Raw genomic sequence first — 24,930 nt, 5'->3', positions numbered from 1 at the left:
AGATTTAAAATAAACAAATGAACATGTATACAATGACAACCATCCCCACCTTTGTCATCCTGTATCTGGTCAGTTTTCAAAACACACACACACACACACACTTGCATACAGCCACTTTTATTAGTTCTTTTTATTGTATGTCCTTCTAGTTTGTTAATTGCATATGTGAACCAATCTATATATGTGGGTTTTTATTCCCTTATTTCCTAAGAGATAGCATAGTATATGTACTGTTTTACACCTTAATTTTTTCACTTAAAAATAAACGTATTGTGGAAGATAAATATGGTAAATATAGTAAAATGTTAATTGTATTATAGAATCTGGAGGGTAGCGATAGTGGAGTTTACTGTAAAATTCTTTCAAATTTGCTATGGTTTGAAAATTTTCATGATCAAATATTAAAACTGAAAAAATATTTTGGAGATCTTTCTAGAGCAGTTCATAGAAGCTGCTTCTGTTCCTTTTTTATAGCTACATAGAATTCCATTATCTGAATATACCATAATTTATTAATCAATCTCTTGATAGAAATTTTAGTTATTACTATTATACTATATAAACAGTGTTACAATGTAACTGTAGTATGAATTCACAGAAGTTGGATTTTTGGATCAAGGTTTATGCATTTTAATTTTGATAGATACTGTTAAATTGCTGTCAATTAAAGTGTACTGATTTTACTTCTATCAACAAGCAAATGAGAGCAAGGAGGATTCAGTGTGCTTATTTGTAGGTTTTATTCTTTCCTGTTCAAATCTTCTTAAGAGTTTTAGTTTTTGTTAGGTACCAGTAGACTTTGTAAGAGACTAATATTCTTCAGTAGTACCTATAGTTGAAACAGTGTGTTAAGGAGAGGCTTTTGCTGTTTTTAGCTCTGTGGTTTCCCAAACGGCACCAAGGCTCTCTAGGCAGGTAAAGCAAACTCATGTGGTGTCCTAGGATATTTTAAATTTTTGAGGTTAACACAGGAATATTAGACATCTTGTCAGACACCCCATGACTAGTATTTTGAGATAATAAGTAGTTTTGTTACTCAGCTGCACCATATTCTTGTCGATGATGTCATGTCTTCGTGAAACTGAGTTTTTGGTGATTGCTAAAGTAAAAAAGCAAGGATTATGTGACTATGAATATGGATCAGGTAATCAACCTGATTCCAAGGTTTGAAAATTCTTCAGTGCCTGACAGACGTGTATATCCCATTTGTAAGAATTGAAGATATTTAAGAATGTAATTTAAATATTTTTTTATTTAATATTTATGTATATTTTACTTTCAAAGTACTACTCAGTTGTTTGAACATATGTATTTATTAAGTTGTTTGGGCATAACCATTTAATAAATGGAATTATTAGATATATATTTTATTGTACGTCTCTGAAAAAGTTACTAAAACACTAAGGATGTTGTGAAATAAGAAAATTTGAGAATCTCTGTTTTTAGCCCCTTAAGTATCATTTCCTGTTAACCTGTGGTATTTCCTTTTCGTAGTATCTCTAAACTTTCAGGGTGAGTTTTCCTCAACTACTGTTTCTAGCTGGTGTGTCTGTTGGAGATCCTGTACTCCGCACTGGTAAACCCCTCTCCGTAGAGCTTGGTCCTGGCATTATGGGAGCCATTTTTGATGGTATTCAAAGGCCTTTGTCGGATATAAGCAATCAGACCCAGAGTATCTATATTCCCCGAGGAGTAAATGTGTCTGCTCTTAGCAGAGATATCAAATGGGATTTTACACCTTGCAAAAATCTACGGGTATGTCTTTGTAACCAAGATTTCTAAAGTTGGTGAAAGAATGTGAAGTAGACATTTAGTGAATGGTTTTGTACTCAGTTCAAATAAAAATAGACCACAGAAGCACAGTTTAAAGTTTTGTTTAAATCCACTAGAAAGATTATAGAACTGGTATATTTTATTGATAAGTGAGGCAAATTATTTAAACAATAACAAGGGTGAATCTAATTGAAGTTTATTTGAACATTAAACAGTAAATGCATCTGTTCTCTAGGTTGGTAGTCACATCACTGGTGGAGATATTTATGGAATTGTTATTGAGAATTCGCTCATCAGACACAAAATCATGTTACCCCCACGAAACAGAGGAACTGTAACTTACATCGCTCCACCTGGAAATTATGATACCTCTGTAAGTATCATCTAAACTTTATCTCATGAAGTGGCCCTACTTATATCTGCTAGTTGCCCAGTTTTAATGCCCTAAATAGTTATAGAATTGTTATTTGATATGTAGGTTTTAAGTAACATCCATAATTATTCTTTTAAGTTTTTTTTAAATTGGGCTTGGGAATACAAAAACATACTATTTTTATTATTATTATTAAAATATAGTTGGCATACAGTATTGTATTAGTTTCAGGTGTACAACATAGTGATTCGACATTTAGGTACCTTATGATATGATCAACCATAAGTCTAGTAACCATCTGTCATTGTGCAAAGTTATTATGATATTATTGACATATTCTCTATGCTGTACATCCCATGGCTCATAGGTGAAGGTGAATAAGAGAACATACTGTTTCTTTTTTAAGAGGGAGAGATAGCCAGTATAACATTTTCCTACCTTGTTAATTTATTCTCCATCATTTAAAGCCCTGATTCTTTAGGCATAGAATAGATTTTGATTTTAATTGTCAGTCTACAGTCACATAATTAGTTGCATAATGGATTATATGAATTCTTACTCTGGGTGAGCCATTTAAAACTTAGTCCCTTAATGTTATTGGTAGTCACATCATATCAAATACACAAGACCAGTAATAGTCTTTGTGGACATGAAGATGACTATTGAGAAGGCCATTGTAGTATATAATTTTTTCCCAATAAAATGTGATAAAAGATAATAATCTAATTATTTCACAAGAATAAGTCTGTGCTCTATAACATATAGAGAAGGAAAGAGTTAAGACTGGGATTCTGGGCAATCAGCTAGCCTTACTCAGGAGCTTAGAGAATCATTCACTCTTATGTGGAAGAACCACCCTGAAGTGGTTCACCCTGAAGTAGTTTATTGGTATCAACAAAATTACAGAATTCTATAGTCTGTGGACTTTGGGATTGTTTGTAAATAGTTGAAACCATTTCAATGTTCATAAATGTTAGAGTATTAACTCATTATCTTTTTGTTTTTGTAAATATTTAACTTTATTAAATATTTTAGGATATTTTTAATAGATAAGTATTTTTCATTAAAGCAGTATAAGAGCATTATAATAAAGTAAATAAAATAAAGAATGGAAAATAAATTATGAAAACATTCATTTTTTTCCCTCCCCCAGTCCCAGAGTATCTTCTGTATCCTTCAGGATTTCTCCCTATGTAAATCCACACGATTATTTAACTATTCTTCTATTCTCTTTCTCAAAAACTCCTAAACTGTTTTTAAGCATTAAAACAATAATAAACACACCTGATTTAAAAAAAGTAGAACTGAATATAAAGATTTACAATAGAAAGTATAAATTCTCTCCCTACTTCCACGTAACACTTTTCTACCCTCAGGAAGAATCTAATCTAGGGTTACTTTCAGGGATAAATGCTCATAAGTTTGTACTTAAAATCCTGATGTATTTTCCTAGGATGTTGTCTTGGAGCTTGAATTCGAAGGTATAAAGGAGAAGTTCAGCATGGTCCAAGTATGGCCTGTACGTCAGGTTCGGCCTGTCACCGAGAAGCTGCCAGCTAATCATCCTTTGCTGACTGGCCAGAGAGTCCTTGATGCCCTTTTTCCGTAAGTTTGAGCTATGTCCCACTGTTTTTCCTCAGAATTGTTGTACGTGCTTATTGTTTCACTTTTTCTAGATAAAGCTTTTATGTGCTAAACCTGTAATAAATTTTATCTAGAGAAGTAATTGCGAATTAAATATGTATATTGCCAGTGTTTATTATAGAATCAAATCATTGAAGAAGATTTATTTTTTTTGACAGTTACATAAAGAAAACATTATTTCTAAAACTCTCAGGGAAAAAAAAAATTCCAGAAGAAAATCTTTGCCAAAACAATGTAACTATTTTTCTTATGTTGTCCTAGAATTGGTAGATTGTTGTCACCGTAAATTGATGAGTTCTAAAATAAACTGCGCTCTGTAAACTGCACAGCAATTTTTCTTAATTTGTAGTCTGGTCTTTGCCATTTTCTTCAAAAACTACTCAGAAACCTCCTTTCTCTTCAAATCTCAGGCTTCACCATACTCTGCTTTACTTTCAACAGATGACTTCATTTAATTCACAGAAAACACTGAAGCTATGATACGGTAGCTCCCTCAACCTCTGACCACCAAACCCATGCATATCCCACTTACCATCAACCTCTTATCCTTCAGACCTGCTCCCTGAATTGTCCTCATTATTACTCTCTTATCCTTATTAGGCAGCACCCCATTTCTCTGTTCTTTGCTAGCCACTAAATAAGTCTTGTCACTTTTACGAATGTTTTCCAGTTTACTAAATTTTCTTGTTCCTTTGTCTTCTGTCACACCCACCTGGCAAAATTCCAACTATGAATCATTTCAGTTATCTCCTCCTCCCGAGGCGGCTACTCACAGGCGGCTAAGAAAATAAAATAATCAGTGCAAGTTGGCATCTCACAACTGTGTAGCAATCCTTCTGCATTTCCCGAATTACCATTCCCCTGCTCTCCTATCTGAAACTTCTCCACTTGCCTCACATCTTCAACTCAACTCTTCTCCTTCCTTCTCAACAAATGATCATGCTAGATCCTTCACAGAGAAATTGGAGGCCATCAGATTTGGAACTCCTTCAGTTTCCTGCTACCAGGCTGACTTAATACACAGCCCCGTTCATTCCTTCCTTTTCTCTTTCTGGAGCTTATCCCACCTCATGTCTTTTCAAAGACCTCTCTATCAGTTATCTTCCTTTTATCACCCATCTAATGAAAAAGAAATCTACCCTCCTCAACTCTTTTCCCTTTTCTGCCTTCCACTCCTTTTCTCCTCGTCTTCACAGCCATGCCACTTTTCCCCCTCTAGTTCACTGCACTACTCTGCCCTTGGCTCCACTATTCTGTTGAAACTACTTCCATTAACAGCATCAGTTATTCTCATACTGATCATTCAATAAATAAGTTTTAGTGTTTTCTTAATTCCTATAACTTTGGATATTTCTTCTCCATTCTCCTTGAAACACCCTATTTCTTTGTTTTTCCTATTAGCTTTTGCCCGTAAGTTCTAATGCTCCAATGCACATTTCTTCTCCCTTAATTTTGATATTTCTTGGAGTTTTTTAGGGTCTCTTCTCTCGTCATTATATATCTTACCCTCTGCAGATGACTTCATCTACTCTCATGACTTAAATATTCATCTATGTATAATGATTCCTAAATCTGTTTCCATCATCCCAAATCTCTTCCGAGTTCCAGACTCATATCTAAAACACTTCTGATTATACCTGTCCTTTTAAATGTCCTATAGGTGCCTCAAAGTCAGTTCAAAACTAAAATAATCTTAATTACCACTTCCTTCCTTGAAATTTGCTCATCTTTCTTTGTTGCCTCTTTCACCAAATGTCATTATCATCCATCTAGTGAACGCCTAATCTAATAAAATCTGTGACTTGTCTCAAGGATTATTCTTACCCTTCGACATCTAATTATTGAACAAGTGCTTTTTATTCTGTTCCCTAAATATTTATCTGCATCTTTCATCCCTATTCCATGACCCAAATTAAGCATCTCCAATACCTCCAATAATTATATTTAATCAGACTTCGTGTCCACCTAAGACACTTATCTGATCCTGCACTATTTTGCTTGAAACCCTTCAGTGCTCTTCATTATTCTTAAAACAAATACACACTCCTTAACTCCTTACAAAGCCACCTGTGATCTGGCCATTGCTTACCTTTCAGTATTGTCTCAGCCCCTTGACTGCCCAACTGCTTCCTTATACACCATCTTCCAGGCATACTGAAGAACTGTTCATTTCCCAAGCAGTGCTCCATCTTGCCCCAACTTTTGGCCATGCTGTTCCCTCTGCTTGGAATGTCATTTCCCTTTATCTGGCTAATTTCTATTTCCTTTTCCATCTTAGCTTGTTTCAGAAAGAATTTTCTAACTCCATTCCAATCCAGGGTCAGACTGCACCCCTTCTTGTGTATTCCCACAATGCCTTGGATGTTCTCTATGCTAGCCCTTTTCACATTGGATTGCTAAACTTCCAGACTGGTACACACCCAGCCCCGCTTCCCCTCCCTGGATTAATAGTGATGTAAGGAGGTGTACAAAACCATAGGATGAATGGACATGTCCTCTGAATTTATCAAAGTCACTAAAAGGTTTGGAGGAAAAAAGATTTTAATGCATATTAGTTTTATATTGAAAAAGTCTGTTATTAAGAATGCAATGTTTCAGTTAGTTTTTATGATAAAACATAATACTACAAAGCAATTTCCCTTAGTGTTATATCTCATTTCTCTTTCTCAGACCCTCCCCCCTCCCCCCACATACATACCACAACATTTCCTTTCCTCTGCCCTTAAGAGGATTTCATTCTCCACTGCCACTTTTTAGGGAAAGTTTGAAAGTGGCTGCTAATAAACTTTGCAGTTTACCCCACTGAAATGTGAGCTCTGTGAGTATAGAAATACAGCTATCTTCTTTACTGTTGTCTTTCCAGCATCGCCAAGCAGAGTTTTTACTACCTAGAAAGTACTCTGTAAATAGTTATTTGATAAATAAAAGGGGATTAACTTAACACGTTACCAAAGTCTTTGTTCATTAACCTTTATAGCAAGATGTAAATTTAAGGTCTTAGTTTCTGCCTCAGGAGACAATTTCCAAAAGTTGTTTATATTTTTATTTTAGCTTTAATTCCTATACTGTCCTTTCATTAACTAATTTATGTAAGCATTCAGCATTTCATTAGTACTATTTTATTTAACTTACTGTGTTTGTATCTCTTTTCCTAGGGTACTGTGTAGAATATACTTTTTTCAGTTATTAAAGATGCTAGAAATGATTAATGATAATAAAAAACATAACACTAGTATAGGTACTAGTATAGGTGCAAATTAGGGGAGGAATTTTTATATCTATATCTATATATTTATCTTTTTAAGTGCATATGTAGAAATATGAAAATACTTCAGTGCTTTCTTTCTTATATTTCTGTGTCAGTTACCTACTTTATTTATTAGCAAGTAAAGTAATTCACACTTTGTTTTCTTTGTTTAGATGTGTACAGGGAGGAACTACTGCAATCCCTGGGGCTTTTGGCTGTGGAAAGACAGTGATATCTCAGTCTCTATCCAAGTATTCCAACAGTGACGTAATCATCTACGTAGGATGTGGTGAAAGAGGAAATGAGATGTCTGAAGTCCTCCGTGACTTCCCAGAGGTCTGTATCTATAAAGCTTCAAGTAACATTCTAGAGAGAGAAAGTACCACTGATCAACTTTCATTGGCAATTAATAAAGCTTTGTGTTGGATCTGGAGCAATGTTCTCATTTGTCAAAGATCTTTTAAGGAACTTTCTAATTATATTTGTGATTCAATTTGTATATTCCAGGAAAGGAACTTGAATTTTTCAGTCAGATACTTGAAAGTTTCTTTTTGTGGTCTGGTGGTTTTCAGTTATTGGAAGAAAGATAAAAATAGACAATAGACGTAAACTTTACATAGGTTTTATATGATCTAGGTTACTATAGTAATATTCCTTTTTCCATAAAACAATGGATTTCACTTATGAGGTAGAAATAATGGCTGTCTTTTTCATAGCACAGTGGGACAGGGAGAAGAGGTTGGGGTTATGGGGAATATTACTTTGGGAACACTGATTAGAAGAGAGATTAAATATAGTCAAGTTGTAAAATAAGAGACTAAAATGTTCTGTTTAGAAATTAGAGGATCACTAATAGATGGTTTGTCTCCAGCTCACGATGGAAGTTGATGGTAAGGTGGAGTCAATTATGAAGAGGACGGCTTTGGTAGCCAATACCTCCAACATGCCCGTGGCTGCCAGAGAGGCCTCCATTTATACTGGTGAGTGTATGCATTGGCATAAAGCACCTAACGTCCATTCTTAAGTTGAATGCTAGCACCAAACTTTTTCCTTTCCTAAGAACTCTGCTTTCATTCTAAAATACCTCCATACCTAAAACTATATCTGTAGTTTTAAAAAATATATTTTACTTATTACATCTTGAGAATATGTCAGTAGAGGGCGTTTATAGAGTTGCCCCAAACTTTTAAATGACTATTAAATGATGTATCTTCTACTACCGTATTTTTTTTTCCTTACACTTTTTACCACTGATCTATCTCTGAATATACCTGTGTCCCCATAACTTGAATTATCAGCTTTGAATTATTTTGACTGCTGGATATGGAAGATAAGAATATCAGTGTGTTTATATATTACCTTCCTTCTTTGCTCCCATTTCCATCCCAGCTTTTGATACTTTTATTTCCACACTTTCAGGATTTTTAGTACTCACATTCTGTTCTGCAACCAGGAATATAATATATGTGTATTAGTTGTAGACCTACAGTAAAATGTAGTCAGTGCTCACTGGCAGTCCTTTGGCTACAATTTCTACATTTGTTTTGTGGTTGGCTAAAATTTTTGGAAGTTTCTTAAAGAAAGGCTTATGGAAACTATATCCCCTGAATTCTTGTTTCTTTATAAGTTTGGGTTTTGTTGCTGCCTTTAAATTTTAACAATTATTTGGCTGAGTATAAAATTTTTGGATCGTATTTCTTTCCTTGAGAACTTTTATTCTAGCATCGAATGCTGGCCTGCTTTTTTTCCTTTTTTAGATGACTTTTCTTTTTGCCCCAAGGAATTTCTCTTCAGTTTTGAAAGCCCATAACTGTATTAGGATATATGCCAGTATTGACAGTTTTGATCATTTTTTTCCTGAGACAGTATACCCTTTCAATCTGTGAATGTTTTTTATTTTGGAAAATTTTCGAGAATTGTTTCAAACCTTTATCTCTTCCATTATGGTTATCTTCTTCAAAGTAGACCTACCAGATCCCCTTTATCTGTTTCCATATATACCGTTTCCTCTGTAATCCTTCTTGTTTAGCCTTTTGTCCATATGTTCAGAAGATAATGGTGTTTATTATTTCTAATGAAACCTTCATTTTCTTCCAGCTCTCCGTTGAGTTCTGCTTGCTCATGAAACAGCTTTTTGATCTTACTGTATACTCCTTGAGATTTTACTTTGTGGGAGGATACATTACGGTTTTCTTTTATTAATTGTGGTCACAGTTTTCATCTATTCCTTGGCAGGTTCCTTAGCCATCATTTTATTCTGCTTTTCTGTCCGTTTTCTTCTTGTATTTTTTTTCCTTTTTTGGTTTTTATACTGATGTTTATTATAACTGTTACTCACATTTTCAGGAAATGGGAGGGGTGGCTATTACTGTGGTCCAGGGTAGCAGGAATTCTTCATGGTAATCTGTGAAGTTTGTTGTGGCATGGAGTTGTGTAAGTTATTTTTACTCTTTTCCTCTCTCCCGCCAATAAAAATTCGCCGCTGCAAGGCCACTTACAATGATTTCTTTCTCTTCCGCCCTGCCTCACGCACTTTTTACTCCCTGCGAAGGAGTTTCTACCTGTGTTTTATTTGTCCCCATCTCCCTGCTTCTCCTTGATGTCATACTGGGTCCAAGGAACTCCCGCCCCCGCCCTGTTACTCCTTCTGCAGTGTCCCAAACAAAGGAGTTTTGGTATTGCCCCTCAGGAGGTATCTCCTAGTTTGCAGGAGCTTAATCTCAGATGTGCAGCCTCAGGGAATTCTTGGTGTCTTCCCACACCATTGTTTGGTTTTTACCTCATTTAGGTGGCTTTCCTCATTATTTTTTTCTGGACCTAAATATGGCCCATAGTTTTTGATGATAGAGTTTGTGTTTCTATATTTCTTGTTCTCCTTGTTTGGTGGTTACTTTTATGAGAAGAAGGAGAAAGGGACATATTCACCTACTGTTTTAATACAGGAAGTCTTCCTATTTCTTTTAGATGGCTGCATAGTGTCCCTTTGTATGGCTATATCATAATCTATTTAACCAGCATCCTTTTGGTGTGGACCCTTGGATACTTCATAGTTTTTTGCTGTCACAAACTATCACTAAAATACTCTTATGCATATTTTTACACTGTTTCTTTGCATGTTTTGTGTGCACATTTGTGTGTACATTTTTGTAAGGTAAGTTCTTAGAAGTAACATTGCTAAAAATACAATTATTAATATAGATTTTAGATTCTGATAGCTCCTTAAAAGGAGTAACAACAGACAAGAGTTTCTTTTCTCCACATCTTCACCAATGCTGCTTTTTTCAACACTTTCTTATAATTATCAAACATAAAAAAGTTGAAAGAATGTTACATTGAACACCCATGTACTCAGCATCTGGATTTGACAATTAACAAATTGTTATTCCTGCTTTATTAGATGCCTAGTCAGTCTATTTTTCTTAGTAGTAAACTACCATCTTTCCTGTGTATATTAATCATTTGAACAGTGCCTTCTGTTTTCCTTTTGGATAGTAGTTGTTTTTCATACTGATTTGTAAAAGCTCTTTGAAATTAGTCTTTTATGTGTCATGAGTTGCAGTTGTTTTTTCAGTTTGTTCATCTTTTGATTTTGTCTGAGGTTTTTTTTTCCCCATGTAGGCACTGATATCTTTAGGTCTATGAAAGAAGCCTGTGAAACTTCTTTGAGGTTTACTCGTGTATATCTGACTCTTCTACAAAGTTTTTCTAATATATACACACAAGTATTTGTGAATGTCATCATAGAAACTTAAAGCATAGCCATGTTTGTGTAAGAGAGGATCTCTTCCTATCATCAGATTGAAATATGTAATAATTCTTGTGTTTTTTAAGCCTTAATAATGAATGATAAGTAATATTTCTTAAAGACTTTGTTCATGGAACCATTTTTTGGAAGCCTCAGAAATTAGTATTTTCTATTCTGAAAGATGTACTATGATAAATAGTGAAGTGCTGAATTTTCCAGTAAATATTTTGTTTTACTTAATATAAGCTTGTATTTCTTTACTGGTAAAATAAGGGAAATCAGGACCATAGATTTTGGGACACTTATAATGTAGCAACAACCATACAGTTCTAATATCTTAGAGTTGCATGTTCTTTGTACTTGTTAGAGGGCATTTGTATGTATCATTTAATCTGATATGTGTATATAGGGCGAGTTTTCCCATTTTAACAGATTAGGAAATGCCACTGGGAATTTTAACAGATTAGGAAATGCCACTGGGAAATGAAGTTACTTTGCTAAGGTAAATGACAGAATAGGAACTAGAACCCAGGACTTCGTTCTATATATTAGCTTCTTCTAAGTGGTTTACTATATGTGATTTTACAGGACAGGATCTGACTGATCTGCGTAGCAGAATGATCTGGATAATTAAAATATTACTCATGTTAATAATATATGTTACTTTTGAGATATAACCAAGCAAGCTAAATAGTTGAGGGTTTTTTGGTGTGTATGTATGTGATACATAGACAAAAACTGTACTAGAAATTAATTTCAGTCTTAAATATATTAATAGAAATAAGAATAGGGAAAGAAGTCCTTTCTGACTTTTAAAATGTGTATTATGTTAAGATAGACTTCATATGGCAACAAGTGAACCCAAATTTATTTGCTCAATATAATAGATATTTGTTTGAGGTGGTCAGGGGACTCTTTCCTCTGTCATTCTGGGCGGGACCCAGCCTGGAAAGAGCTCTTTCATTTCAGCACTTGCCTTCTAGAGCTCCCGGGAACTCTCTCCCTCTCAGTAAGCCAGAAGGAAGAAAAAGCGTGGAAGCATTTGTGGCTTGCCTGGTGATGGAACACATTGCTTTGACTTACATTCCATTAGCGAGAGGTCAGTTACATGGCCACATCTAAATGCAAAGGAGGCTGGGAAATATAATTTAGATGTGTGCCCAAAAGAAGAACAGATTTTGGTGAACAGCGAGCACTCTACCTCATGTATTTCTTGCTTTGAAATTTTCAGAAGGGTGAAAAAGTCAGGATTATACATTATAGGATTATAACTTGTAATATTCTTCCCAATTTAGGAATTACACTGTCCGAATATTTCCGGGACATGGGTTATAACGTCAGTATGATGGCTGACTCTACCTCTCGTTGGGCTGAGGCCCTTAGAGAAATCTCTGGTCGCTTAGCTGAAATGCCTGCAGGTAATACTTCGCATTACTTTTTATGTGAGCAAAACTGATAGGACTTGGGAGGCTGCGCTAGAACCTCTCTTTGTAAATTTCTTTTCGTTTTTCAGATAGTGGATATCCTGCATATCTTGGTGCCCGTCTGGCCTCTTTCTATGAGCGAGCAGGCAGGGTGAAATGTCTTGGAAATCCTGAAAGAGAAGGGAGTGTCAGCATTGTAGGAGCGTAAGCACCCAAACTGTTTACTTTTTAAAGGGAAAAGGGTCAATAATTTTAAAGAGAAAATACTTAGCCCCCTCTAAGGGCAGTGATTCTTAACCAAGGTTTCACTCCAGAGTCATCCAAGGAGCTCTTTAGGTTCCATACATGTGACTGATTTGTTACACTTAAGTCATGATATCCTAGGAATAACTAACAAATTTATAGACATGTTAAGGTAAGATTATATCGTGATGCACACAATTGCAGATTCGCAATGACTACGTAAAGCAATACTTTGTTCTCAGAGCTTTACCTTCCTTCTGGCTTCATCTATTTGACTAGAATAATGGAACTGATTTTAATAATTATCTGTCTTATTTCTCATACTAGAAGGTGTTTAACAGTTGTTATTATTTGCAACTTAGTATTGGTTTCTATTTAAGATTTTTATGTAAGATTTCTTTCCAAAGGTCATTGCTAAAGTTATTTATATTACGAAGTCATTTACATTAAAATTGGCTTTCAAAAAATTGACTTTCATATGTAAGTTACTTTTCATAAGCATTTCTCATGATGTTTTTTTTTTCTTTTAAATTTAGAGTTTCTCCACCTGGTGGTGATTTTTCTGACCCGGTTACATCTGCTACTCTTGGTATTGTTCAGGTATATCTTTCCTACTGTGGTCAACTTCTGAGCTCACCATCCCATCCCTGTCCCCCCAAAGTTATCCAAATCATCAGGAAGTATTTAATGTAGTCACTAAAGAGTAGGCAATGGTAAAGTCTGTTTTAGTATTTTAGGAACATTCTTATCCCTGAGAGCCTTTAGTGCTATCTGTTCATTCCTAGCTCTTTACCTAGAGTTTATAACAAGCAATACTTGTAAGTGGGAAATATGTCCAGGGCAGCAAAGTTTTATTAGTAAGAGAGTAATGCTCACCTTTAAGTTAGAGTAACCCTAGGTGTGGAAACGAATGGGCCCCAAAATGCATAGTGGCAAAAACCCAGCAGCTTTTTTCTCCTCCTGGTATGGTCCCAGGCCGGTGATCCTATTGGAGGGCAGCTCTTTTCCAGTCAGTAGTAATTCAGAGAGCAAGGAATCCTTCCGTTTTATGGCTCTGCCATCTCCTAGCCTGGTAATCACCTGCTTCTGGCTGACACAAGGGGAACTTGAGAAGGCACCCCCACTTTCTGAACCTCTGCTCAGACACAGTTACCCCACTCACTATAAACCAGACACAGATGAAACCCAAGCTGGAAAATGTAGTTTTGCCTAGGGAGCTGCTTCCCAGTGACAAGGCTTGAATTTTGGTGGATAGCTAGCCAACTTGGTCATTAAAAGAAACATAGGTAAAAGATGTATACAAATAGGGCTATAGTACAAAAAAGTTAATATAGATGTGGCTGGTTGGCTCAGTTGGTTAGAGCACAGCGCTCATAACACCAAGGTCTCCAGTTTGAGTCCCACATGGGCCAGTGAGCTGCGCCCTCCACAACTAGATTGAAAACAAAAATTTGACTTGGAGCTGATGGGTCCTGGAAAAACACACTGTTTCCCAATATTCCCCAGTAAATAAAAAAAATTTTTTTAAATAAAGTTGATATATTCATGAGTACATGTATTATTCATGTGGGAAAACTAGAATATTTGCCTATGTTTTTGTCAGTACCATATTGAAGGAAATGGCAGAAGCTAAATTTACAACTCTCAAGGTCTTTAATCTTTGCTAAAATTTTGAGTTTTAAATTACAGGGAAAAGGGAAACAAAGTTAGGGATACATAAAATAGATGTGAATGACCTTGGAAAAATAACTATCAGATCTTATTGGATTGGCCCTTAATGATAGGGGACTGAATTTAATCAGGACATTTAGAGGTTTTTAATCAAGATATAGTGCCTAGTCCATCTCACTAGGCATTTTCTGGTTCACCTGTCTATATTGCACCCTAATAATCTTCAAAAGAGTCAATTTTTCTTGTTGCTGTGTGGTTTGACACACTATGAAGGAAATTCAGATAAATTTTGAATTTGATTTGTGGATACTACCCATCCTGAAACTGAAAGACATATATTTTTTAATTGCAAGTTTTATTCTATTTCAGTTATACTTGGTAAATACAAAAAAGATATAATTTGACCAAAAAAATATAGAATTGTATATTTAGGACAAGTATATCTCAATACTTTTAAAATTTTTTTTATTTTTTAAGAAAAGTCCTTGTTTGTTTTGTTTTGTTTTGCTTTGCTTTGCTTTTAAATCAGGTGTTCTGGGGCTTAGATAAGAAACTGGCTCAACGTAAGCACTTCCCCTCTGTCAACTGGCTAATCAGCTACAGCAAGTATACGCGTGCTTTGGATGAGTACTATGACAAACACTTCACAGAGTTTGTTCCTCTGAGGACCAAAGCTAAGGAGATTCTGCAGGAAGAAGAAGACCTGGCAGAAATTGTGCAGCTTGTGGGAAAGGTGAGTCATAAAACCCCACGGAGGACAGATCTGTGAGTTATACTGGAGTGTTTGTTGTAAAGACGGATAGAACCTTGGATATGCAGATCCTGCCTAGTAAAATTAGTGTTTATTAAATGTTTTTAAACTAATAGAATTTTAGGTTTTTCCTTTATCCAGCAGAGATATTTGAAAGATCTACCTGTGTTGTGAAAGATAGAAAGATGATTATTTTGATTATTTTATATTTGAGTAACAAATCACTCCAATGCTTAGTGGCTTAAACAGCGTTTTATTGCTCGTGGTTTTGGGGTTGATGGGCTCAGTTTGGCATCCTTGTTTGGGGATCCCCATACAGTTGCAGTTACATGGTGGCTGAAGCTAGAGTCATCTGAAGGTTTCTTCCCTCACATGTCTGGTGCCTGGGCTGGGATGGCTGGAATAGCTAAGGGTGGGCTAGGCATTTCTCTTTCTACGGGGTATTTCCACGTGGTAGTTCAGGGCTCTCAGAGTGAGTACTAAGAAAAGGAAGTGGAAACCACTATCATCTTAAGTCTGGGTCCCAAAACTAGTATAATACCACTTCTGTCTTATTGTGTAGATGAAAGCAGCCACAGAGCTTGCCTAGATTCAAGGGGAGAAGCTTTCACTTAAGATCAGTCAATTAAAAAAAGTAACTGAATTGTTAGGGCCTTTACATCCTTTTCGAGAATTTATAGCACTTAACATGGTCCTGGTTTTATTGCAAATGAGAAAGAAACACTTGATTTATTTCTTTAAATACAATATACCCATCAACAACCAAATTAGAGGTGGTAGAGTTAGGATCTATTAAATATTTTTTTCAGGAGTACTAGCCTAAGAAGGATGGAATTCTAATTCTAGTTCCTCCAATAATTAGCTATGTGACCTTAAACAAGTGGCTTACGTTCTTGTGTCTGTATCTTGATGTTGCAAAGGACAGTATGATTAAATTTAGCCAAATTCAATTCTAGAGTGAGTGACTTCTCAAATAGTATGCAGCTCTAGTCAGGACTCTCAGAATTCGCTGTCTAGCTCTGTTCTTTTTATTACATCTTATAAAGGCACTTACAATTTTTTTCCAACAAAGGGTAACTTTATTAAATAGCTAGCATGTAATACTCATTATTCATAAGTACTGTGGCCCTATAAGATGAACAAGAAACAGAAGACCTCCAACATCAGACAAAGGCAATACAAGAAAAGAAAATTACAGGCTCGTTTTGTTTATGAATGTAGGTATAAAATTTTAAATTAAATGTTAGCTTACTAGATCTAGCAGGGAATTAAAAATAATAAAATGATACATCATGAGCAAGTAAAGTTTATCTCAGAATGCACATATGATTCAACACAGAAAATCTATTGTAAGTTGTTAGTGTAAATGACATAATGGAAAAAGGGTATCTCAGCCAATGTGGAAGTATTGAATAAAGTATTTGAAGTTCATTATTTATGATTTTAAAAAATCTCTTAGCAAACAAGGAAGAAAAGGGAACTTCCTTAATTTGTTAAAAGTAACGTTAAAACCTTGGGAAAACATTTTACTTAATGGAAAATTTTTGCTGCATTCCATTTAAAAATCAGGATTAAGACAAAATGTCTACTATCATTGCCTGTGTTTAATAGAATACCAGAGGTCCTAACCAATGATGTAAGAAAAGCTATAAAGAAAGAAAGAGATTAAAATATCATTATTTGTAGATAAATGTGCTCATGTAACTAGGAAAATAGCAGAATTAACAGAGAAACAATTAGAATTGATAGAGTTTGGTGAGGGTTCTAGATTCAAGATAGTTTAAAATATCAAGAGAATTTCTCTATTCACAATACAATTAGAAAATAAAACTAAAAATAAGGTGTTCATTATAGCAACAAAAACTGGAATATAGGAATTAACCAAAAATACGTATTTTTAAAATGGGAAACATTTTAAAACTAGTAAATGAAACTGAAGATCTGGAGACAAAGGCAGACAGTCCATGCTTTTGGCTGGACTTACTAGAAAGATACCACTTGTCTTTATAAATTTGATGCGATGCCAGTCAAATTTCCAGTTGAATCTTCTGAGCAAATCAGTAATCATTCTGAAATTCTTTTGCTGTCGTGAAGATTCGCAGCCTTAAGTAAAGAATAGTAAACAGGAGCTTTTCTTAATTACAAAACATAGTAATAAACATAGTGTGGTATTGGTGAGGTGGCAGACAAATAGCTCAGTGAAGCAGAATATAAACTGACTTGTGTATATATGAACCCTTGATATTTCAAAAATGATAGCACAATTCAAGTGAGAGGAGGATGGATTATTTCAAAGATAATGGGAAAAGTATTTGGAGAAAAATAAGAATGAATCACTACCTAATTCCATATACAAAGGTAGAGTCCAGATAGATTAGCAATTTAAGTGTGAAAGGTAAAACTTTCAAGTTAATAGAATATCTTGATGATCTGGGGTTGAAAAATGACTTCTTAGACTCCCATGGGCACAAACAATAAACAAATTTTTTTTGATTGAATATAAAGAAAGGATTTTCTTGTTCAACAAAGACCCTGTGGATAAAGGTAACGAACAGGTGAATGATTGGGCGGGGAAGTTCACAACATCTAAAACGGATGGACTAATATCTAAAATGTGCAAAGAACTGGAAGTTAATAAGAAGACCAGATCTGCAACAGAAATATGGGCAAAGGAAAGAACAGAGAGATTATAGAAGAGAAAACACAAACGATTAACATGCCTGTGGAGAAATGCTCAAATAACAATGAGATATCATGTTACACTGGTTAGAACAGCAAATATGAGAGAGCTGGATAATGCCAAGCTGATGACAGTGTCAGGAAGCAAGATCTCAAATGCTCCAGAGAATGACAGTTTTGCAGTTTCATTTATACCTTTGGAATGAAGGAGGGAATGTAAGGGAGATTGCATGAAGGTAGGAGAAAACAATGTGCAGGATAGTTAACAAGATTATAAGCTCCCTTGAGGGTGGTTAGCTTGGGAAGGGTCTGGAAAAGAGATTTAGTACTGTCATTTCAAGGGTGTGTTAACCTAGATGCACAAGAACAATGGACAAGGCTGGCTTAATAATCTTTCACTAAAGAAGTTAGAGGCCCGGGGTGTGACTACCCACCATGACCTGCCCAGTTGATCAGATCGCTTGTGAGGTTACTTTCAGTCACTGAACTTGCACATACTCCCTTCTTCCTCAGGTATTTGTCACAAAAAGACAAATACTATATTCCACTTCTATAAGCTATCTAAAGTAGTGAGGTTCATAGAAACAAGAAAGTAAAATGGTGGTTACCGGAGGCTGGGGGAGGAAGAGGAAGAGAATTGTTTAATGGGTATAGAGTTTCAGATTTGCAAGATGAAAAGTTACGAAAATCTTGATCCGCAACAATGTGAATATGATAGCTGATGGTGTGTGATTATATAGTTTCTGCTTGCTCATTGATTACAGTCGTGGTCCTACATTATGGAAGTAAATTTCTAAAATTACATATGTTTTCTCTTCTAGGCTTCTCTAGCAGAAACAGATAAAATCACTCTGGAGGTAGCCAAACTTATCAAAGATGATTTCCTACAACAAAATGGATATACTCCTTATGACAGGTTATCTATCTTGCTATTCCTTCTTTATTTTAGGATTTTCTATCGAGTTTTGAAGGAGGAGCTGCCTGCATTACAAATCTACTTTTATTTTCATAGACAGCTAATGAACAAATATGTCCCCTTGCCTTGATTTTGCTCATTTGTCCAGTTCTGACAGTATTTTCACTCATTAGCCAATCATCTTTGATTAGATTAAATTGTGGCTTAGTATGCAGAGCGGAGGGATCACTGCCGCCTTCAGAAACTTTTCTCACCACATCTCACCATAGCCCATGCTTCCTCTACTCTTTTCCTAAATAGTTATGTTCTGTTTTCCTGCCTCATTTCACAAGAGTCTATTCTCTTTCTTTCTACCAGAGTCCCTGATAGGTGCCCCGCCAGCCCCTGCTGCTCCTGCCCCGTGCTTGCTTGCTTTATTTTTGTATCTGATACTGGCATGGATTACTCACACATCCCATTTCTTTTCAACATTGATCATTTGAGCCCTTTCATCTCAGACTGGCTTTTTTTTCTCAAATCGTATTTAGCCCCATATAAGACTGAAAAGGGAACTGAACAGACAGGATTACCAGAGTGTAAGACAAGCAGAAAATTTGACAATATAAATCAGTACTGGTCAAAAATCTATATTGGGAACTTAAGAAGCTCTAGCAACTACCCATACAAACATAACAAGGGGAATATTCTTTGGAAAGATTGTAATAGAGAGTATGCATGAAACCGTGTATGCAAATGTGTTTAAATGAGTGAGAAAGTTGATAAGAATGTGTGTGAAACAGTTGAATATTTACTTGTGTGTCTTCATTATTGAAAGGTATGGGTAAATGAAACTGAACTCCTTAATGTGGAAAAATGGGTTACTATTAACTAGGAAATTGCTGTTTCCTGTTCTCTTATTCATTACACCTTAACTTGCTATCACATGGGAGTCTTTCCAACTCAGTTATTTTACCACCTGGGTTACTCCTTTAATGGCATTATACAAAAACAAACCCTCAGGGAGATTAGATTATAGCAGTGCTGTTTCATTGTGCTTGAAAAAGAAATGTCCTTCACATAAATAAAAGAATGTCTTTCTTCATATGTCCATCCATGTCATATCCTGAGGCATCTTTGTCCCCAAACTGGTCTTTTCTATTCTGTTTTCATTCTTTATACATATATCATGTAATAAATACAAGTGGTCTACATATTTAAATAAAGAAGCTAATGCTCTCGTATTTTATCTGAAGTTTTATATGGAATATGAACCTGCTTTGGATTTTGTTTGTGTTCCTTATTTTACTTTCATTTACCCCAGGTTCTGCCCCTTCTACAAGACAGTAGGGATGCTGTCCAACATGATTGCATTTTATGACATGGCCCGTAGAGCTGTTGAAACCACTGCCCAGAGTGACAATAAAATCACATGGTCCATTATCCGTGAGCACATGGGGGAGATTCTCTATAAACTTTCCTCCATGAAATTCAAGGTATATTTAGTTTCACTGTCCCTTTTTCTTTTTAGTAGAAAATGTTTCTTTTTAATTTTTTAACTATTTGAGTCCCGAACCTGGTGTGTGGAACTTAAACGTTTTTCATTTTCACACATGCTTAGGTTATGTAAAACCAGAACAGACCTCAATGGTATGTTCAAATAGGAATTGTAGTGATAAAAATTATAGTATGTCATGTCTAAATAAATGCTGATATATTTCCCCTTATGTCTTAATTGCCAGGCTAAAATCATTGCTGAGCAGCAATTACCTTACCTCAGCTGCCTGTTAACATGTTCATCTGAACAAGGGGTTCATCTAACCCCCATGTTCCTCTGAAATGACTTCTGGTGTTTACTTCTTTTAAGTATCCTATTACATAACATTAACTTTTAAGTGACCTGTCATTCTTTTGGAAGTAATTTACTACATGTTCTGAAAATTATTTTCCGAAGGTAAATTGAATTTTGTACTATCTTTTTTCAGGATCCAGTGAAAGATGGTGAGGCAAAGATCAAGGCCGACTATGCACAACTTCTTGAAGATATGCAGAATGCATTCCGTAGCCTTGAAGATTAGAACTGTGATTTATTTCCTCCTGTTCTTCAGCAAGCTCTCGTGTGTGTATATTTTCCAAAATTTCTCATCTCAGACCCTTTGCTTCTTTATTGTGCAGCTTTGAGTCTAGTGCCTATGTGTGTTATCATTTGTTTCCCTGTTTATTTGGTAGGTCTTATATAAAACAAACATTCCTGATCCTTTCTCCCAAGTGGTGAATGTAGTAAATATGATATACAATGGCTACACTACTGTAAACTTGTATGTAGGGTGACGTCCCTCCTTGTCCTAGCTTTGCCTTTCCTCGTCGCCATTAAATTGCAAACAGGACTACTGCATGTTCTCTCTTTGCAATGGGTTCGGAACGAAAGGCCAGGTTGCTATGTCCTGACAGGTACTTTGGGGAATGACTTGATCTATCCACATGTCGAGGTTATCTGCCGCTTAGCATCTTACTGCTTTGCAGGGAATACTTGCTTTTTTAAAAAGATGATTAACGTTCCAGGTATGCATTGCTTCCCCGGTGTAAATCAGGAATATTTATGGGAAACTGTTGGGGACTATACTGTTTTTAAAACAGGCATTTGTGGGGGCTCAGCACAATATATGAATCAGTACCCTCTGAAAAAGTGAAAAGGGAGCCAGACAGTCAAATTTAGATTAACATCATCTTGTTACAGCTTATTTTGTTTCACTAGGAAAAATTCAGTGTCAAGGAGTACTTAGCATTACTAGGAAATTCTTTTTAAAATTACTTTTAGAACAATCACCAAGAACTTGATACACATCACACCCTTTTCCTTAACTCAAACATCTTAGAAGCCTAAGCTTCTAAGGATCATGTCACAGTATGATGGGCAGTAAAATGTCACAAAGAAGATACTCAGTGGTTAAAGGCTGTTTGGCACCTTTAAGTTCCAGCTGGGCTATAGTAATTCTTGGGGCCAAAGTGGCATTATGTTTTTACAAGATAATGACATGTGTCACGTGTTTGCATGTTTGTTTGCTTATTGAATTTTTGGGCAACCAGTTTACCAATTATAGAAAATCTTTCATGTGGGTTTTGATTCATTGGCTCAAGAGTTCTCAGAATATCTGTAGCCATAGTAGTATAACAGTTTCCATTCGGTTTAATAGGGATGAAATTAATTCTTGTATCTGCTGATAGCAGAATCTGCGCCATGTGAAAAAAAGATCGTTTCATCCTGTCTTTTAAGAATCTGTTTTAAAATAATAGTTTCTGTGTTTGTACAGTAAGGCACACTGCAGAACAGCTCTGCGAGCGACTGTTTCCCATTAACTCTTTCTGACCAATACAGCTGGCACCATCACTTCCTCTTTGGGAAGCGGAAAGGGCATATGAACATGTCCAACAATCTCAGATACCCAAATGTAACAGCATAAATAAAGTATTTATTTTACACCTCAATATGTTGTTACTTAAATTTTCAGGTAATGTATTTCTTTGGGTTTGTTAAGGAAAGATGCAGTCAGTAGAGAATCCAGTTAGTTTGTTTAAATCCTTGCAGATTCCATGTTCGTACAGTGGCCTGCTGTTCAGGAGGGGTATTTGTCCATACAACTTTTTGTCACCTTTCAGAATACTGGAAGATAAAAATGTTGCAGTTTGTTGAGATGTGGACTTAATGGTGCTGCTTAATCAGTTTGCTTCCAATGTGGTCTCCTACCCAGAGGCCCTACGACCAGTGGAAATTAAAAGGGTTTCAAAAACTTTCTTTTTCTACCTTAAACTTACCAGCAAATTAGGACCGCGATGGTAATGAACGATATGATGAAGAAAAAGCTTGACCAAGTTTGTTTTTGTCATTCTGAATTTGCAGTGTGCATTCTTACTCCTTTTTAAGAATGTTGATATATGGGTTTGAAGATGCTAGAGAAACTGTGCTCAGATATTCATTGTAAGTGTCTCTTCACCTATATGTTGTAGAATTTCAGATTGGTCACCGATCATATTTCTTTCTTTAGTAAGAGTGTGTTAGAATCACAACAATCTTTTAAAAAGATGATGCAGTTCTATATTTATTGTGCTGTGCCTGGTCCTAAGTGGAGCCAGTTAAACAAGTTTCATATGTATTTTTCCAGTGTTGTCTCACACATTGTGCCCTTTGGGAATTTCCTTCCATCCTGAGGAATGAATAGAAGAGGTTATATATATATTGCCTCCTTATCCTTGAGATTTCACTATCTTTATGTTAAAAGTTGTGTATAATTGTTAAAAATCTATGAACGAATAAAACGTGGATTTAAATTAATTTTTTCTGTGTGTGTGTGTGTGTGTGTGTGTGTGAAGATCTGCTAGAAAAACAAGCCAGCTTGTGTTTGGCTTAATGTTTTCGGTATGACTTTCAAATTTTTTATTTCTCCCTTTCTTTATAAATTGTTACTTAAAATCATGAAATTGAATTGGGGCCTTCACTATAGACTGTAAAAAATCCTATAATCATATACACTATGATTTGGAAGGGTAGTATACAGAATCCCATACCATTCTGGATATTACTTTAAATTGAAGAAGCAAATGGTTTGTAAAAATACACTTATAAATTAAAGGAGATCAGTGATACTCATTTCTTTTTTTGGTAAAGGAACTAAAGCCTTGTAATTCATGATTTTGCAAGCCAAATTATTTAAGATTCAACATAGCAACATGTTACTTGGGACATATTTTATTTTCTTACATGTATATAATAATTTCCAAACAAGTAAAGAACGGTGTGTAATGAATAACTCTTTATTACTACTGAATGCCAAGTTTATGTAGAGAAGTATTTAAAAACTCATGGGTAATTTTTAGTCCATTTGGTAATATCCCAATATCTTCAGATTATTAGTTTTAATGTATTGCTGCAATACAAGAACACAAAGAAGGGAACCAACTTTCCCAAGTGGGATGTGATAAAATGCCACTGAAGTTGTTCTAAGGGCTTTCTCTTAGTTTGAGTTCCCCCAGAAGTTGACTTGAGACAAGTATTTGAATATAGGCAGTTTATTTGGGAGATGATCCTAGGAAACACCAGTAAGGGAGTAGAGAATTGAGACAGAATTGAAGGAAGCCAAGAAAAGTGTTCATTATCAAGCAAGTCAACACTTTGGACTATTGAGTACAACCCTGCTGTGGAGTTCTGGGACCAAGTGAAGAATTTGCACTGCAGTTATCCCACCTGGGGTGCAAGGGACTTAGAGTACTTTCATCAGCCATTGGCAGCCAGCTCCTGTCAATCATCCACTGAAGGCTGTTCCCACAAAGATTGGAAGAGTCAGTGCCCACCCCATGCATGCAGGCAGAAGAGAAGTTCTTTTTGTTTTTTACAGAGCAAATAATACACTGATTATGGTTACAAATAGGTAGATGTGGGGTTTAATGATCCTGAAAGTAAAGCAGCTTCTTAGGTTAATAGGGATTTTGATAATTTATTCCAATCCCCTCATTAATACAGAAGAGAAAATTGAAGTCCAGAGAGGTTAACTGATTTGCCCAATGTCACACAGCTACCTAATAACAGAATGCAGCCCTCCTGATTTCTAGTCTCTCTGCACTAAATTGGATTATTTTTTTTCCTTATGTATGTACTTTTCACTCAGAACAAAGAAGTTGGGTGGACTAAATATGAGGTAGGTAAAGTAACCAGAAGAAAAGCAGGGAGAAAAGACTGGCCAGACAAGGTCGTGGGCAGTGTGATGACTCATTTTAAGAAGGAAAATGTGACTGAGAAACTATTAGAGTTTGAGCCAGAGTTTAGGCAGGTGAATCTAGAATAGATAACCATTTTTACCAAAATTATGTAGAAGTCTTCAAAATGGGGAGGAACAAGAATATGAACAATAATAAATATTTTACAAAGGACTTTTATCCAGAATATATAAAGAATGCCTACAAATAAAAAAATTAAAAAATGACAGAGCTCTTACTAGTAGATAAATGGGTAAAGACTTGAACAGAGATCTAACAAAATGACCAATTAACATAGAAAAAGGTGCTCAGCTTCAGTTATCAGGGAAATGCAAATTAAAATTACAATATGATACCATTTCATGCCCACAAGAAGGACTAAAATGGACAGGACAGAGAATACCAAGTGTTGGTGAGGATGTGGAGCAATCGGAACTGGCATACATTTTTGATGGGAGTGTAATTTGTACAACCACTTTGGAGAACTATTCTGGTAGTATCCACAAAGCTGAATTGGGAGTACCTACGGACGTAGGAATTCCATTCCTAGGTCTACACACAACAAAAATGCATGTGCATAGTATTCACCAAAAGACATAACCGTGTTTCCCCAAAAATAAGATCTAGCCGGACCATCAGCTCTGATGCGTCTTTTGGAGCAAAAATTAATATGAGACTTATATTAAAATAAGACCGGGTCTTATATTATATAATGTAAGACCCGGTCTTATTTTACTATA

General features: G+C 35.6%; 1 protein-coding gene across 2 annotated transcripts in view; it reads left to right on the top strand.

The window, feature by feature from the left end:
* The window catches only part of ATP6V1A (ATPase H+ transporting V1 subunit A), a 50,933-nt gene extending 28,161 nt beyond the window's left edge, over positions 1-22,772 (top strand). For both annotated transcript variants that reach the window (XM_019734820.3, XM_074331756.2), the window contains 12 exons: positions 1,541-1,755; positions 2,009-2,146; positions 3,600-3,751; positions 7,211-7,373; positions 7,909-8,017; positions 12,078-12,200; positions 12,296-12,410; positions 12,986-13,049; positions 14,650-14,853; positions 18,372-18,466; positions 19,767-19,938; positions 20,428-22,772. In XM_019734820.3, coding sequence (XP_019590379.1) covers positions 1,541-1,755; positions 2,009-2,146; positions 3,600-3,751; positions 7,211-7,373; positions 7,909-8,017; positions 12,078-12,200; positions 12,296-12,410; positions 12,986-13,049; positions 14,650-14,853; positions 18,372-18,466; positions 19,767-19,938; positions 20,428-20,520 — 1,643 coding nt within the window. In that variant the 3' untranslated portion in view covers positions 20,521-22,772. The remainder of the gene's footprint in view (positions 1-1,540; positions 1,756-2,008; positions 2,147-3,599; positions 3,752-7,210; positions 7,374-7,908; positions 8,018-12,077; positions 12,201-12,295; positions 12,411-12,985; positions 13,050-14,649; positions 14,854-18,371; positions 18,467-19,766; positions 19,939-20,427) is intronic.
* Positions 22,773-24,930: the final 2,158 nt, after the last annotated feature.

The sequence above is a fragment of the Rhinolophus sinicus genome, chromosome 17 (assembly GCF_057876585.1).
Source record: "Rhinolophus sinicus isolate RSI-liver-muscle chromosome 17, RSI-T2T, whole genome shotgun sequence".
Lineage (NCBI taxonomy): Eukaryota > Metazoa > Chordata > Mammalia > Chiroptera > Rhinolophidae > Rhinolophus > Rhinolophus sinicus.
This window is presented reverse-complemented; position numbering and strand designations above follow the sequence as displayed.